This window comes from Kryptolebias marmoratus, linkage group LG14 (genome assembly GCF_001649575.2).
Source record: "Kryptolebias marmoratus isolate JLee-2015 linkage group LG14, ASM164957v2, whole genome shotgun sequence".
NCBI lineage: Eukaryota > Metazoa > Chordata > Actinopteri > Cyprinodontiformes > Rivulidae > Kryptolebias > Kryptolebias marmoratus.
The window spans coordinates 13,190,103-13,207,328 of record NC_051443.1 but is presented as its reverse complement, the minus strand read 5'-3'; the positions used below and the strand labels follow the sequence as shown (position 1 = coordinate 13,207,328).

At 43.1% G+C, this 17,226-nt stretch overlaps 1 protein-coding gene across 3 annotated transcripts; it reads left to right on the top strand.

The window, feature by feature from the left end:
* Positions 1-86: 86 nt before the first annotated feature.
* On the top strand, positions 87-17,222 carry LOC108231074 (macrophage mannose receptor 1). 3 transcript variants are annotated; one of them, XM_017407922.3, is made up of 50 exons: positions 87-309; positions 1,233-1,378; positions 1,481-1,593; positions 1,772-1,905; positions 2,707-2,930; positions 3,041-3,147; positions 3,220-3,338; positions 3,421-3,556; positions 5,122-5,204; positions 5,326-5,445; positions 5,539-5,640; positions 5,722-5,880; positions 5,973-6,055; positions 6,152-6,296; positions 6,376-6,420; positions 6,502-6,669; positions 7,908-8,027; positions 8,122-8,232; positions 8,318-8,350; positions 8,928-9,062; positions 9,201-9,347; positions 9,607-9,741; positions 9,888-10,045; positions 10,142-10,286; positions 10,356-10,410; positions 10,554-10,620; positions 10,723-10,856; positions 10,946-10,989; positions 11,094-11,267; positions 11,390-11,544; positions 11,626-11,739; positions 11,854-11,969; positions 12,269-12,423; positions 12,519-12,724; positions 12,822-12,999; positions 13,078-13,302; positions 13,379-13,548; positions 13,642-13,712; positions 13,907-14,007; positions 14,084-14,203; positions 14,402-14,539; positions 14,620-14,771; positions 14,871-14,970; positions 15,049-15,284; positions 15,373-15,556; positions 15,643-15,891; positions 15,997-16,179; positions 16,264-16,320; positions 16,692-16,840; positions 16,925-17,222. In XM_017407922.3, exons 1-50 carry the CDS (start codon positions 93-95, stop codon positions 16,967-16,969), a joined length of 6,663 nt encoding a protein of 2,220 aa, XP_017263411.1. In that variant the 5' UTR covers positions 87-92; the 3' UTR covers positions 16,970-17,222. The 3 variants fall into 3 exon arrangements, with proteins under 3 accessions (XP_017263411.1, XP_037835211.1, XP_037835210.1); XM_037979283.1 differs by having other exon boundaries at positions 9,607-9,768; XM_037979282.1 differs by having other exon boundaries at positions 9,607-9,777.
* Positions 17,223-17,226: the final 4 nt, after the last annotated feature.

The following is a 17,226-nucleotide window of genomic DNA, read 5'->3' as shown; positions in this document are numbered from 1 at the left end:
TTTTGGTGTGTATGTGTGTGTTTGTGTGTGTTTTATTGCTTTCAGTCTTTGGACTCTAGACGAACGCTGAAAAGAGATGAACCCAAGAGAAGATGCTCAAAAGTCTGAACGCTTGGAGATCAGACACATCTCACACATACACACACACACACACCGTCGGGCTCAGGGAACGTCAAGGTGGAGTAAATCCAAACTATTCCCAACTAGAATATGCAGAAAAACATCTTAAAAAGATAAACACAAACAATCCAACGATGGCCAGAAGTGTTCTTCTGTGGCTGCTCGTCTTTGCTTCTATTCTTGCTTCTGGTAAGTTTTCATCCTTCTGATTGCTTTTAAAAAACGTGTTAAATTCTCAGTTTATTGTGCCTTTTAGAAGAAGTGTTCCACCTGATTCTGTAAAACAGGAATGCGGAGTAAAATATGCACTTTTACCCAGTAATAGGTTTTGACACAAAGTGATGAGAGTTGCATGATGGGTTCGGTTCTAATGGTTTAAAGAGAATAAAAAACGAAGCTGATGTCCAGGCCTGAGTTGGATGGAGTCTGTGAGGAAAGAATTCATTCAAATTTGATGCATTTTCTTTTTAAAACCTTATCAAAGGAGCCGACTTTATTGTATCCTTCATATTCTTTTGAAAGTTTCTAAGAGCAAAAAAAGTACTTTAGTAGCAATTTTCCACTGAATAACCTCTTGTCTGCAGCTTATATTAAAGTGTATATTTTTAATAATTCGACTTTTGAGGGAAAAACTCAGACTGTAGCGTGTATCGTATGTGCCAGTATAAGAATTCGATATCCAACGTATATCATTTTTTAATCTGCTCTAAGCAGGAAACCATCTCTCAGCTGATTCAGGACGTGTGCAAATCATGTGATTTTTAAACGGTCCGTCTCGTTGTTAAAGTCAAACATTCACCCACAGATTTGTGGGAGACATTCAGGGTTGACTGACAGGGTTTGTAAATGAGGATCTGTCATGGGACTTTTATGAAGTTTCAGATGGTTGTGAAACATCCCATCAACTGGACCGCTTTAGTACTCATCAACCACGTAGAGTAATCAGAGCACTTCAATTTGACTTGTTTAAATGTCCTGTTTTGATAAATGATGATGAATGTTGCAGAAATATGTTTTTGGAGTCTGTAGATTTTCCTTTATATATATTAGAGCTTTCTTGAAGCTGCTTTATCAGATGTAACTTTTGCTGTGTTCCTCCTGTATTTTCCCAGCTCACAGTCAGTGTCAGCAGGGCTGGAGGGAGTATGAGAACAAATGTTACTTCTTTTCAAGCGACACCAAGTCGTGGTTGGAGGCAAACGCGTTTTGTTTGGAGCAGAACAGCAACCTGATGAGCATTCAGGACGTCCATGAGAGGGTGAGGAGCACCAACGCTCTGAGGATTCCAGCAGCGAAACGTCACGCTTCATGCTGACTAATTATTCTAAATCCTCTGTTTTTTTTAATGCCTTGTTTCTAGTTATGGGTGAGAACTCAAATCAACTCTGAGATCTACTGGTTCGGCTTGAACGACCGAGTTGTAGAAGGTGTCTGGGAGTGGACTGACGGGAGTCCTTTCATAGAATACTTATCGTATGTAATTATAAAGCCAAATCTACTAATTTTGTGTATAACATTCATTTTTTTTTTGTGTTTAATCAGCAAAATAAACGACCTGAAGCAATTACAAATTATTTAATTTAAAATGTAATTCAAAGTCCAGGTTTTTTTTTCTGCTTTCTAACAAAGTCCACTCTCACCTGCGCCTCAGGTACTGGATGCCGAACCAGCCTGACAACTACGGCGAAGCGGAGCACTGTGGTCAGGTGGTTGGGTACAGCTACGGGCAGTGGAATGACGAAAACTGCGACATAAAGAGGAGATATATCTGCAAGCACATTAACCGTGAGTGAACTGTGTGCAAAGGTTAATTTTGTATTTTTTTCCCCTAATTACTCAGGTAAGAACATTTAGACTCACACTGATTCTTATTTACTTATTAGACGCATTTATTTTTCAGGATTTTATGCAAACATTGCTGTTTTTTTAAATTATTTAACTTTTCGGGGATGAGTGTCCACTGTAAATTACCAGTCTGAGCGTGAGGATCCACCATAGATGTCGGGCTTTACTTGAACATGATGACAGAAAGCATCTTCTGTTTATTTGTCCCCAACAGAAAATGAAACATCTTTTTGTCCTAAATAGAAAACGACTATAGTAGCAAACCTAAGAACATGAAGTCCTTACCTTTTTTTTTTTCCAAGGACTAAAATGCTTTAAGGGGCTTGTTTGTAGTCACCTGCTGAGCAGCTAGGAAATGCATTCAACACAGATAATACAAGTAAAATCACGTGTGGAGGATTAAAAAAAATATATTATCAAAGTTGTCTAGTTAGAAGAATATTAAAAGGATTTTCATGTTTGAAGACATTAAGTAACCAATGAATTTTGATGTTTTTTGCACACGCTACATAAACACATCATTTACAAATGTTTAACTTCTGTTTATAGACTGTTTTCCCTACAAGTTAATGGGTTTTATACTTTTCAACACATTAATACATAATCTCCCAGCTCTCAGAGAGGTGCACCACCCTCCTCCTAAGTGGTATTTTAATTGCCAAATTTCACATCGTAGTCTCAAACAGATCTGAGTTGCCCACATGCAGGGACCAGTAACCCTTGAACCTTTTGATATTGCAGCAAACCCTGCCCCACAGTGTGACCTGTCCAACGGGTGGCAGCAGTACGGCTCCAACTGCTACAAGCTGAAATCAGAAACCAGGAAGAGCTGGACTGCAGCCAGACACGACTGCGTGCAGGAGGGGGCAGACCTGGTGTCCATAACCTCAGCAGATGAGAACACGTATGTGCTGGGAACACTGGGAACGACACATCTGGACCTCTGGATTGGACTTTCCACACTGGTGAGAGGAAAAAACGTGCTGTGGTGGTCAGAGGCTCGCCCTCTTCTTGATTGAAATAATCAATATGACTGTGGAGGGTTTGAAGGTGAATGTGAGCTTTGTTCCTCCAGAAATGCAACAAGATTTCGTGCCAGCTTGACCCCGGGCACAGCCAGTTTGGCTGGTCCGACGCTTTCCCGTTGTCATACACCGACTGGGACGAGGGTCAGCCTACAGTGTGAGATATCACGTTTCAACAGGTGGCATTCAACTCTGAGGAATTTTAGCTGAAGCCTGTGTTGTCTGACAGTGATCCGCAGGTCGGCTCGTGTGGTGCAATAATCAAAGATACGTCGGATTCCTTTGGAAAATGGAGGTCCCACTTGTGCCGATACGAGCGTCCGTACATGTGCAAACGCATGCTTAACAGTAAGTCGAATACTTCCCGTTCCAGTCCCAATGAAAGCACACGCACTTCGCTTGGATTCTGACTGTTTTTTTCTCCCTGCAGCCCTCTGTCCTCCTGGTTGGCACAGCTTTTCTGGCAGCTGTTACTGGATAGTCAGTAACATCAATCTGTTGACCACCTGGTACGAAGCTTTGACCAAGTGCTCCAGCGTGAACGCTCATCTGCTGATCATAAACAAGTAGGGGGACAAACAAGACATCTTGCATTTCATAATTAAAGCCAGAAACATATTTGTTTTGTGTGCCTCTTACTGTTACACCAAGGAAGTATCACAATTTAACTCAAAAGAACAGACGGGTCTCTGCAGAATTCAAAGCAAACAAATGTAGCTCTTGATTTATAATCTTTTTTTTTGCAATTGTTTGTTTAAAGTTGCATACAGTATCCAGGAACACAGGTTATAGATCCAAACACAAAAAGAAAGATCATGAGCGAAACCTTCATTCACTCATTTTTGATGTTAAAAACACCTAAAACCAGTCATCTCGGCAGCATTGTGTCAGATCTCGTTTTGCCTCTTGTGCAGTTCACCGAGGTGGCTTCATTCATACAGACTCGAGGCTCAATGCCCTTTTTTTTTACTGGAGTCAGAGGTCCAACCTCAAATACAAACCCAAACCTGTCAGAAGTGGAACATTGTCACTTTGGAGAACAAATCACAAAGACAGAAACTCCAGCAAACAGGCGGCTGGAGGCAAATTTAGACCCATTTCTCTCTATTTTCTCTGGCCTTCATGTGTGAAAAAAGCTTTAAAACAGAGAAGAATCTGTTAAAGTTAGACAAATTTCCTTCTTTGTTTTATTCCCTTCATAAAAATATGCAAAAAAGTAACTGACATATTATAAATAATTTACTGGAATCACAATGCAAACATGACTATAGCTTCATTTAGCCACCTGTCTTTGGAGTCGAACTAAAGGAACCGAGTCAGTCCCAGTTTTACTTTTTGATTTAGTGATAATTTAGAGAAACATTTATGTTGTTCTTTAAAAACTCTTTCATATTCTTGTCACCTTCTTTCTAAAATGCTTGTTTTAATTATTGATTCCAAAAGATCCCCCTTTAAAATAATTAAAAAAAACAACACCGAATCATTTATAATTTTAAGGTACTCGTTGCAAACTATAAAATCAAACAGTTTTCTGAACTTTATCAAATGGTGCAAACTTGAAAGAGTTTACGCCAGTAGTTTTGCAGATATATTGATATGCGATTCTGAAATGCAGGTACGCACCGAATGTAAACAACACACTTGGTTAATATTTATAAAGTGCTTATAAATTCCCAGGAAATGGGCGAAATACATCGATAGGTTTTGATTTCAAACCCCATCTGAATGCTTTACTCACCACATCTGAGTGTAAATACGTACCAATAGTTCAAAATAGCTGAACTTCTCAAACCCAAACGGCTCCTCCATGGAAATCATCATTGTCGACCTGTTTTCAGTCACTTTGGCTCTTTCCGTAGGTAAACAAACCCACGTGGTAGTTAACAGCCGTTCACAAATTCTTTATTCAAGGACACATTAACCATCAGTGTGAGAGAAATATTGTGCAGATTTTATTGCTCTACGAGTTTGTTTTGACCGACATTGCAGTGAGTACCTTTAGGATATGCTGAACTTAAGTGTAAGAATAAAAAGCACGTACCAGGTAGCAGAGCTGCACCCAAAGGTCCATCTGTATTTCATCGTACAGATGAGAGCCTCACATGTCCTGTTTGTCCCGTTCCTCTCCCAGTCAGGAAGAGCAGTACTTCATAAACGGCAAACTTCCAGACTTTCACCAAGTGGACATTCCTGACATCTGGATCGGCTTATCCGGTAACCCCGCAGACCCCCGTTTTATCGTTTTTGCTCACGAAACGACCCCCTTTTTTCCACGACGTAAAGTAACGCGCCTTTTTGCTCCTCCTCCTCCTCCTCCTGCGATTCTTCTCACCAGATCAGTACCAGGACGGGGTTTTCAAATGGGTGGACAAAAGCAACACCGAGTTTTCAAACTACGGCGCGGGTTGGCCCAGAAACACTGAAGGCTTGTGGGACTGTGGGCAGATCTTTACAGGTACCACCTGCTTCACGCCCACCGCTCGCGATGACCCCCGAAATCCATTTTTCGAATTAGTTTTCAGAACGCTGACTTTGGGTTATTTTACAGGAAATTATGAGGGTAAATGGGAGACGACCAACTGCTTTAAGAGCCTGGGTTACATCTGTGAGTTGACAGGTGGACAAAACCCGCAGCCGACAGCCTCTCCCGGTCAGTCCAAGTTCACGCTCCTTTTCTTTTATGCCGCTGCGGCCCCAGCTTTGTCGGTAACTGTTGTTTCGTTGGCTTCAGACGGCCACTGCGACCAGGGATATTTGCTGTACGGAAACTTCTGCTATCACTTTGAAATCGAGGATGTGAAAAACTGGCGCGACGCCGAGGCCCGCTGTGTCAGCGAGCAGGGTCATCTGGTCAGCTTCCAAAGACAGGAGGAGCTGAGCTTCCTGACTGGTGAGCAACGGAGAAATCCAAACGATCGTGAGCAGAGAGTGAAAATATGTAGCTGATGGTTTATTTGTGTCTTTTTCAAATCTATTTTGCAGCTCACCTGCCAGGTGAAGCCTGGGTGGGTTTGAATGACATCGATAATGAAAATCATTTTGTGTTCACCGATGGAACAACTCCAGTGAGTGAAGAAACTATCAGTGATATGAGTCATTTTGCTGCCTTTTCACCGTGACAATGCATCTTAATCGGTTCTGCTGTTTTCTGTGGATCTCAGGGCATCCTCCCGTGGGGGCCCAACCAACCAGACAACTGGCAGGATAACGAAGACTGCGTGCAAATCAGAGGAATGAATCACCACGAGGCCGGGCTGCTTAATGATGACTTCTGCACCTCCACAAAGGAATATATTTGCAAAAATGGTGTGACGCTCTTACCATTATGCTCCTCTTTTTGTTTGTACTGACGCAGTTAATTCTTATTTGTTTCATCTCTCTGTAGCTAAAGGACAAGGACCTCCTCCTCAGCCTCCAACATCTGGACCAGGTCCACTTCATGCAACACTTCTCTCAGACCTAAACCTGTTAATAACAACCAGTCTGAGTAAATAAATTCTGTTGATTACAGGATGGAATGAAAAATGTGGCTCGTGGACGCCTGACCCTTTCAACGACTTCTGCTACCTGTTCAACTATCTGTCGGAGAGATCCTGGGCGGAGGCTCGAGCCGACTGCGTCAACCAAGGAGGAGACCTTCTCAGTATCACCGAACCCTTCGAGCAGGCTTTCATACAGGGTATTTATAGTCACTTTATCGCCCTGACGGCTCGTGGTTTGGGTTGTTTTTGTTCTTTGCTTGATTGACATCTTGATTCCGGCAGGTTTTGTCCTTGTTTGACAAAATGACAGAAACCCACGGCCGCAAATTTCATTGGGTCTTTGGGGCGCAAGGAAAGAAAACAAAAGTTAGCTTTCGATGTTGTCGCTGGTCTTTCTGGAGCTTCATTCACACAAATTAACTTAGTTATTTGCAAAGTAATTAGTAAATTTTATTGTTAGATGTTGTATTCCCCTGTGTGTTGAGTTTCCTCATTAACAAAAAAAAAGAAAATTTTGGAAATGCTAGATGATACAACACGATACATACATTAATCAAGCAATATACTTTAAAGTGCTCTAAGGAAAAGTTGCTGTCCCAGTTTCTGCCCACACAAAAATAAAACAAAAACAAACAAAAAATAATAAATAAAAAACAAATAAATCAATAAAGTAATTACACAACACAAACACATTCTACCAGTGGGACAAACCACACAATTACTTTTTAAAAAGTATATAAATATAAAGATAAAAAATGTTGTACATATTTTGTATATTGTACAACTATATTGCTGTTTTATTTCTTTAGAAAACCCTGAAGCGTATTTATGCACCCTTTTATTTCAAATCAAATTGAAACATACTGAGCAGTATGCCATAGTTTTATGTAAATGTCTGTATCATGAAAACTGAACCGGCTTTTTTTTCCCATCATGACTTTATTTCATTAATTCTAAAAATTATGGTTTCTCTCTTTTTATTTTTTATTTTTTTACTGTATATTGGAATTAAGTCAAGTAGTTTATTTACTAATACATTTTTTGAGAAAAATCACTTAAATTTATTTATTTTTCTCTGAACAAAGCTTATATTTGCAGCCTGCCTCAGTGCAGCAGTCTTCATTACATTTTATTTTCTGCTCGCTCTAAAGTGGCTGCTTACAGAATTTTGATGTGACGTAACGTCTTTATTAATATTTTATTTGTGTGAAAATAAAAGTGAGACAGTTTATTATGAATTTGTTTATGCGCTGCTTTCGAAGGTGTGCTGTTTGCGCAAAATTGGTGTTTTGTAAAACTTTACCAACAACTCAGATAGTATTATTAAAAAGTACCCAGGAGGACAGCTGTGTTCCAGGACACTTAGAGCTCCGGCTGCAGACTTTCAATAAGAGTAAAGCGAAATGCTGCGTCGTCTTTTCTTGTTTCCCCCCAGGAGTGATCCAGCAGACTCCCACTGGGATCTCCCTGTGGATGGGAGGTCATGACTCCGTCACAGAAGGCGGCTGGGAGTGGACGGATGGCTCTCCGTTCAGATACATCCACTGGAACACGGGTCAGCTTGAAGCCAAACATGTGGAGTTATGTGTGGAAAAATAAAGACTATTATCTTGGGGAAAACCTAACATCTGGATCAAACTGTCTCACAGGTAACCCAGATAACTATAACGGTGAAGACTGCCTGTCCATACTGATTAATAGCGGCTACTGGAATGATGACAACTGTCAAAACAAGCGAGGATACATCTGCAAGAGAAGAGGTGAGAAACGTTGTTGCGATTGCTGTTGATGCTTACAAAATGAGACGACATGCAGAGTGGTGACTGTACGTGTTTCTTCTCTCAGGAAGAACGCCCGAGCCTCCCCCGCCCCACGACGGTAAAGAGCACACCTGCAGTCCTTTTGCTCAGCCAGGATTTCGCAACAAAGTAGAGAAACTGCCATTTCTGTGAAAATGCATTTCCAAAGCTGGTTGCCGAATGACGGCAGAAACTGACCCGTTAAAGCTAAAAGAAGCAAAACACTAGCTGAGAACTAAAAGGAGCAAAGTGCTCGCTAAAAGCTGAAAGCAGGAAAAACACTAGCTGAAAATAGCAAAACGGGAGCTAGAAGCTAAAAGTATAAAGACAGCAGAGGAAGTATGCTGAAGCAGATTTCTAATAGAACAACGTTTTACAAAGAGATCCCATGTGTTTCTGTGGGGGAGATATTTGGATAAAAGTTACAAAAACTAAAACTCATAGCAGCCATCTCCTGAACGAGCTGAATGTTTTGGTGTTTGAATGACTAAAATAGCACAAAGTCTGCAGCAGTCAGATTGCAAAAAATGTAAGGAATTTAAAAACCAGGAAACCAATAATGTAAATGCTGAATCAGCATTCACACATTAAGATTTACTAGAGCTACATCAACTGCCCTCTAAGTATTTGGTGTCGTTTTTTTGTTTTAACTGCAGGTTTTATGACGGCGCTGGTGTGCCAGGACTCCTCCGCTGTCCTTCACTGTCCACACGAAAGCGTCATTAACATCAAGTCTGCTTTCTACGGGCGACAGAAAGAGGACATCTGCCCACACCTCGGGGGATCGGGAGGTGCTGCTGCTCGTTACCACAAAAAAAAAAAACTGCAAAGTTTTCAAACTGTTTACCGTGCTGCCTCGCGGCGGTGTGTGGAGGCTGCGTAAATCCAATCAAAAGAGCGGCTGTGAAACAATTTCCCTTTTCTTACAGGCAGCTGCACAGTGGAAGGCATTCTGCCTCGGTTCAGAAAGGCGTGTGACAACCGTCCTTTCTGCTTCGCATACGCACACACCGAAGTGGACCCTTGCCCAGCTGTGTCTAAATATCTAGAGATTGTTTACAGCTGTGAACAGAAAGGTAATCCGCTTTAATTCATTTTAGTGTGTCCTGATGAAATGATCCCCCCAGATGTAAGAAAAGGGCTTTAAATCTTCAAGCAGTTGCTTAGTTTTGTGCCTCGCTTATTAATATTACTATCAATACTAATATTGTTTCTAATGTTGCTGCAGCTGCAATCAGAAAGTTGCTTTGGTTTTGGACCTGCACACAGAGTCCTACTCGTCACATACATCATTAATAGGAGCATTTATAAGCTCACGAGTCATGTTTGTCACAGTGTGTCTGCACGGTTTGGGTGTCGAGGACGGGAACATCACAGACTCCCAGCTCTCTGCGTCCTCTTCCATCGGTGCCTTCGGGCCCAGCAAAGCCCGTCTGAATGGAGATTCCTGCTGGAAGCCTTCTGGGAGTGGTATGCACCATCCCGGCAGCCGCACACGTAAAATATGTACAATAACTGATTGCTAAAAGTGAAAATGATCATAATCGTCTTTGCTTCATATTGGAGTTGAAGGTAAATTGACAAAGAATTGGTGACTTGGTATCACTCTGTTCCAGCAAGCTCAAGTTGGATTCAAGTAAGCCTGGGTGAGAGCAGAAAGGTGACAGGGATTGTAATCCAGGGCTGTCCTCAGGACGACCACTGGGTCACTAAATTTCAGATGAAGTACAGCACGGATGGAACAACCTGGACCGACTACTTGGCCGACGGCGAGGTGAGGCTGCCATCTTGAAAAACATCCAAGGCTTCACAGCTCTAGAGGAGATTCTTTTGCTTCAATATTTGTGTCTTTATTTCTTCCGATTTTCAGTTTTTCCCAGGTGCAACGGACAGAACCACCCCTGATACTCAGCTGCTGGGGACCCCCGTGTCAGCTCAGTACGTCCGCATCCTTCCACTGGAGTTCAACAACCAGGCAGGCCTTCGATTCGACGTCTTAGGATGCACGCCTGACTGTAAGGAACCCATCTCAGAGTGCCGTTTGTTCTTTTTACCGTACGATAATAATAACTGTGGTTCAACAGATGCAGTCACATGTGCCAACAAGTCCAACTTCAACTTTGCCAGTGATCAAATGACGTGAGTGAAACTATTTTTTATATTTTTAATGATTATTGCAGCCTTTGTTGTTGTGTTTTTCCCCTCTCTCTGTGCCATAAAACTATATTTCTTATCAGTCAACATTCTTACGTCATGGTTGTTGTTTTTTTTACGTGTTTTAGTGTCCATTGCCCAGCAGGCTGTGTCAATTCTAACTACATTGTGTACGGCACTTCAGTATACCGTGGGGTATGGAAATAGGTCTTCATTTCTGGGTCACAATAATTTTTTTTTAAATTTAGGGTTTTATCACATGTAGATCTTTATGTTTTCTCTGTCTTCCTGTGACAGGACTCGAACATCTGTGCGGCCGCCATCCACGCTGGAGTGATACTGAATGACGCCGGAGGAGACTGCACCTTGTTGAAAGCCCCAGGACAGAACTTCTACGCCGGCTCCACCAGGAACGGCATCACCTCCAGACAGTGGGTTGACTTTGATAATATAATCCCTTTTACTGTAGGACGCCACAGACCGGTAGTAGCTAATTCATTAACAAATATCATTTCTACAGATATAATGGAAACTATGCTGTGTCCTATACTTTCGCAGACGGGGGTGAGTTGAGCTTCATTTAAATCCCTGTGAATCTTTCATTACTCTGCTTGTTTCAGCTCGTAGTAAATAATCCAGCTTTTTTCTTTTTTTTATTTCTCTCTCAGAGCTGAGATGCTCCGGACCCGACTGGTACGAGTTTGGAGACTTCTGCTACAAACCGTTTGGAGACAAAAAGACGTGGCACGACGCCCGGCGCATGTGCAGGAATCTGGGCGCCGAGCTCGTTTCCATCCAGTCGATGACGGAGCAGAGCTGGCTGGAAAGCTACCTGTACATGGGTATGGATTTAGAAAAGGAGCAGGGGAAAGATTGTGTAAAAATAAAGGATATCACAGGGGGAAAAAAAATGAGATCCAAGTAATAAATAATACTCACTCATAAGACCCGTTTTGTTCTACAGCCACCAGTGACGTGTGGACCGGTCTGAACGACCTGATCGTGTCTGGTATGTTCATGTGGTCTGACGAAAACATCGTAACCTTCACCCACTGGGCTCCAGGGGAACCCAACAACCATGACGGGTTCAGCGAGGACTGCGTGGAAATGTTCCACACAGTAAGGAACAGGAGACGCTCTCCTTTGCACCTGTGCAGGCAGAATATTTCAGCTGATTGTGAATGTTTTGTTTCGTTCCAGACTGGACGGTGGAACGACGTTTCCTGCACAGAACTCAATACCTACATATGCAAAACACGCAAAGCACATTACCCACTTCCCTCAGTTAAACCCACACATTATGGATGCTCTCAGGTAGGAGGATCACTTAAGGGTGCATTGCCTTTTTAGAGGTGAACTCAGATTATGACTCTGAGAGGAATAGCTCCAGTGCTGTTTATATAAGATGATTTCTTTGCTGTGCGTCAGGGCTGGGATGCTTACGGCTACTCCTGCTACTGGATGGAAGAGACGGCCAGGAGTTGGTCTGATGCCAAAGCCTTCTGCAAGGAGCAGAGCAGCTCCTTGCTGCACATTGGAGACATGTTAGTATCATTTTTCAGGCTGAAGGTTGGAGTAGGACTTCATAATTGGTTGCTTTTTTATATATATAGTTTGGGAAAACTGCATTTTCATACTGTCCACAACTGAATCAAAACAAAGAGCATAGTTACTATGTTTTGAAAGAAAAAAATGGCTGTTTTTAAAAAAATATGTTTCAAATCAACAGAACTTATTATTTATGTATTTTGTACCTTTTAGGCCTATTAAATGTAATAGACCGAAGGAGGATGATAAATCAGATTTTTGCTTCTTTTGCATCACTTCCTGTGCGTTACTGCAGCTACGAGCAGGCACACTTTACAGTGGCGCTGTCAGGAAGGACTGGTTTCTGGTGGATCGGCCTGCGAGCTCGTGGAGGGACAACTGGAGGCATCGACTACATCTGGGACAACGGCTTACCTCTGAGCTTCACTCACTGGGACAAAGATCAACCAGGTGCTGACCCAACGCTAACTCTAATCTCGTCTGAGCAGCGAAATACACCCTCATCAAAAAAATAAAAGAAAGGAGACTCTTCATCTTGCTTCCAGATAACGGGGACGGTACCTGTGTGGCTATGACAACGGGTCCGATTGGTGGTTTCTGGGATGACAAGCAGTGCTCGGAGAAATACGCCTTTGTCTGTGAAAAATCCCGACCCGACATCACCCCTCCTACCAAAGCTCCAACGCCTCCACCTTCACAGGGCTGCACTGATAGCTGGACAGCTCTGCCCCACTTCAGAAATTGTTACAAGGTAAAAATTGAAACATTTAATATATATATAGTTTTTTTTATTTTTTATCAGGGAATACCTGATCAGTGGTTCATTTCCTTGTCCTGGTTTACTGTAGCTCTTCCATAATGTGGATTGGTCCCTGAAGAAGAGCTGGGGAGCAGCACGTGAAGACTGCATCTCCAGAGGAGCTAATCTGGTCAGCATCCACAATCAGGAGGAGGAAGAGTTTCTGTCCAAGTACAACAAAGGCAGCACAAAGTGGATCGGTCTCAAACACAACCCAATTGAAGGAGGTGGGTTTAAATCCTTTTTGATAGAAGCTTCAATCAGAAAAATGAGCTGAAATCCTAACGAGTCCTTCTGTAACTTAGGATATTCCTGGAGTGACGGCTCACCAGTGACACACACCAACTGGGGCATCGGGGAGCCAAATAACCACGAGGGCCGCGAGGAGTGCATCGAGATGGTGAGCAACACCAACGGAACCGTCTCCTGGTGGAACGACCTGAACTGTGACGCCCACCAGGACTGGATATGCATGATAGCTAAAGGGAAAACGCCCATCATTCCTCCAGTGCCCCCACCTCCTGTTCCAGGTAAGCTGCTCATTTTGCCAGCACACAGAGAGATCACTGCAGCGTAAAATAACACGTCCCTGTCGTCTCCTCTCAGCTCCCGACTGTGGCTCCAACCCAGGCTGGAGGAAGAACAACAAAATCTGTTACTACTACAATGACACAGACATCGTCGACTACCACACGGCAAACATGCGCTGCTACGCGGAGAAGGCCTTGCTCGTGTCCATTCTCAACAAAGACGAACAGGCATACGTTAACACCATGGTGGGATTTAGTTCTTTAGCTTCTTTGGAGGGGATTTGCTGTAGGAAACGTTCCATTAAAATCTCTTTATTTGATGTTTTACTGCTCCTTTAGGTGGGCACCGGGAAGGTGACAGCAGCCTGGATTGGACTGAGGATGTTCGGCATTGCGAGTGGACAATACATGTATGTGGACTGTGAAATCAGTAGGATGTCATCCTAAAAATAGTAAATTATAAAGTGAATGACAAGATATATTATGAACAGAGAATAGGATGAATGCTAACATTTAAGTCCACACCATCACAATAAAATAAATAAATAAAAACTTATCTAAAAAGATGAGAAGATTTCTGTTTTTTCTTTTTCTTCTTGCTCAGGTGGGTTGACCTCTCCCCTTTAGTGTACACTCACTGGGCCCCAGGTGAACCAAACAACGCCAACGGAGAGGAACAGTGTGTCCAGATGAACAGACACCAAGGTAGTGTGACTCCACTCCACAAACCTACAAGAACCTCGCTTTCGTAACGTTTCACAGTGAACTCTGCTTTGTGAAGGCGGATGGAACGACGCCAACTGCGGGCGAGCCGGAGCGGGTTATGTTTGTAAGAAGTTCCCCGGAGACATCCACACCCCTCCTCCACCCACGCAGCCCTGGGAGGGCAACTGTCCTGCAGGTAACACGTTTTAAATAAATAAAAAAAAGATAGTGTGTTTGCAGTTTTTTTAATATTAAAATAAATTTTAAAGGGTTTACCATCTGTTGTCAGCAATTCCCACAAAATAACAGTTTTAACAATGCTGTCAGAAAAGGTCAGGAAGTTTTGAGACATTGCAGTTTGTTTGTTTTTTAACCCATTCCTTCCTTTCTGCAGGTTGGATGCGTTTCAGGAACAAGTGCTTCATGTTCAAAGGGCAGGGCCATGATCTCAAAGCGAACTGGTCTGATGCTCAGAGCTGGTGCAAAGAACAAGGAGGAGAGCTGGCAGTTATTGATGACCAGTATGAGAACGGTAAGCCCAGCAGATATTGCTTTTCACCAAAATGCCTGAGAGAATTTATCAGTCTGAATGTGGATTGTTTGCTTCTCCAGACTTTGTGGCTAGTTACCTGAGAGACCTGAGGTTCCCCACCTGGATCGGTCTGTCAGATCAGCTGTCGGAGAATCAGTACGCCTGGAGCGACAACAGCCCAGTGCTGTACACCAACTGGAATGAAAATGAGCCCAACAACGCAGGAGGAGCGGTGAGGAAATGTTTTTTAAACCGTTGAAGGAGCAACTCGACGGCAGGACAGTGTAAAGGGAGCACAGCTTTGATCTTTCTTTTTTCTTCTGCTCAACAGGAACACTGTGTGGCGATGACTCACAACATGCTCTCAACCGGCAGATGGAACGATGACGCCTGTCACAAGAATCATAGCTTCGTCTGCTACAGAAAGAAATGTAAGTGATGCCCGCTCGTTTAATTTCAAGCAACATTTGAGCTGCAGCCAAACATTTCTTCATCTGCCTCGTCATCAGCAAGCAGCATCCAACCGCCTCCCCCGACCAAGAGCCCCTGCCCTGCCGACTACATCTCCTGGTACCAGAACTGCTACAAGCTGGTGGAGGAGCCGGCCACCTGGGACGCCGCTCAGGCAGCCTGCGAGGCGCAGGGCGGCAACTTGGCCAGCATCGACATGAGCTACGACCAGGCCTTTGTTGCTGGGGCCGTCCTGCAAGGAAAGGCCGACGCCTGGATCGGACTCAGGCGCAAGGTGCACATCGTATAAAGAAAGCAGAAAACTCAAATAAAACTCTGGATTCAGAAGGTTTTCAGAGAGCTACATCTGTGTTGTGGTGCAGGAGGATGGCTCATACGCGTGGTCGGACAGCTGGCCTGTGTTCTTCACTCAGTGGGGACCAGGAGAGCCCAGTAACGTCAAGGATGAGGGCTGCGTCAGTATGCACGCTTCCATCTGGTTCCACGGGACCTGGAACGATACCAAGTGTGACCAAGCTAAGCCCTACATCTGCAAGATCTCCTCAGGTATGACCACCTAGAACTAGGCTCTTTTTTTAAGAATTATAATTTTTACAAAGGTAACATTGTTATGGATTTGTATCGTCTCTCAGTGAAACCACCGCCGACTCCCAGCCCCGGTGATGGGCATTGTCTGAAGTTCTGGGTTCCCTACGGCCGCTACTGTTACTACGTGTTCAACGAGAAGCAGGGCTACTCCTGGCCGGACGCCCGACACTTCTGCCAGTCGTTCTGGTCTGACCTGGTCTCCATTCACAGCAGAGCAGAGCTGGAGTTCATCAGGAACATGAACTACACAAAAAACCACAACATCTGGATCGGCCTCACCAGGGACAGAAACTGTAAGCCCAACAGCAACACCTATCATGTTCATTAAGAGTTTTAAAACCTGAAAACTGATAATATTAATAAAAAATAATAATTACACAACATATTTGGCTCTTTAGTTGGCTGGGGCTGGATGGATAAAACCCCAGTGGCATTCCTCAACTGGGCTGCCGGTGAGCCCAACTCAGCCTTCCATCCTGGGGAAGTGGCTGAGGAGAACTGTGTGGAGATGTACCAGGACGGACACTGGAACGACAACAACTGTCTGCTGAAGAAAGGCTTTGCTTGTCGCCATCGCCAGTGTAAGGCTTTGTCGAGGCCATTCCTGCAGCTTTAGTGTTTGAAAGTCTTCTGTTTTCTAATGTTTATACCAAATTTTCTATCAGTCTACTCAACAGATGAAAACAAAAATCCCATCACACCCACTGATGGTCCTGGTTCCAGTAAGTGATAAAAAGCTCCATTTTTTTTTATTTTAGAGTTTCTTTAAAGTGTAGCCTTTAAGTTTAGTTTTCTATGGTCGATGCAGATCTTCAGAAATCAGGTCACCAAATATACAAACATTTCAAGTCAGTATGCATATTGCTCTGATTTAGTATTCTGCAGACTCAGTCATTTGCCATTAATTTCCACACATGGAAGCCCCAGTTAGTACTTTTTTTTTTATTACTTCAATGGTCATTTGGCAGGTCAGAATTTATTTTGCACAATAATTTCCTTGCACAGGGAAAAAAAATACTGGTAATTCATAAGAAGAAGAAGAAAAAGATAATGGGATGAGAATTGTGGACATATTTCCTTTGTTTCTGTCCAGATGGAAGTGGGGTGGTAGCCGGTGCCATCGTCGGAGCCATCATCTTCGTCTGCTTGGTAGCTGGACTGCTGTACTTCGTCTTTAAAGTGCGCGGGTATAAACTGAGCAGTCTGAGCCTACCGACAAGAACAACCAGTAAAATCGATGTGGTGAGTGATCAATCAGGAGTGGAAATCCGCTGAAATGTTTTCATGAATCTAATTCTAAGTTGTGTCCTCTTTCCTCTGCTGCAGCCTGCGTTCTCCAACCCCAACTTCACAGGAGAGTCAGACACATAAACCATCCCTCAGGTTGTTTTTGTTCACCAATGCTGACACATTTGTTTAAATAAATCATTTTCAGGAAGTTTGAATTTAACAAATAATTCTTTAAAAAAAAAAAGTACTGTAAATATGTTATTATAGCAAATTAATTTTGTAATGTTGCAACAAGTTCATGATTCTAAAGGAAATGCCATCCACTGCACTTTTATTTAACTTTTACCACGACACGAACATAATTGTTGCGTTTGAAATAAACAAAGTAAACGAACAGT

Coding starts and splice junctions, on each gene's coding strand:
- LOC108231074 (XM_037979282.1), top strand. CDS start 93: ATGCTCAAAAGTCTGAACGCTTGGAGATCAGACACATCTCACACATAC. Junction 5,881..5,972: donor GGAGCTGAGCTTCCTGACTG/GTGAGCAACGGA, acceptor TCTATTTTGCAG/CTCACCTGCCAGGTGAAGCC. Junction 6,056..6,151: donor TCACCGATGGAACAACTCCA/GTGAGTGAAGAA, acceptor TGTGGATCTCAG/GGCATCCTCCCGTGGGGGCC.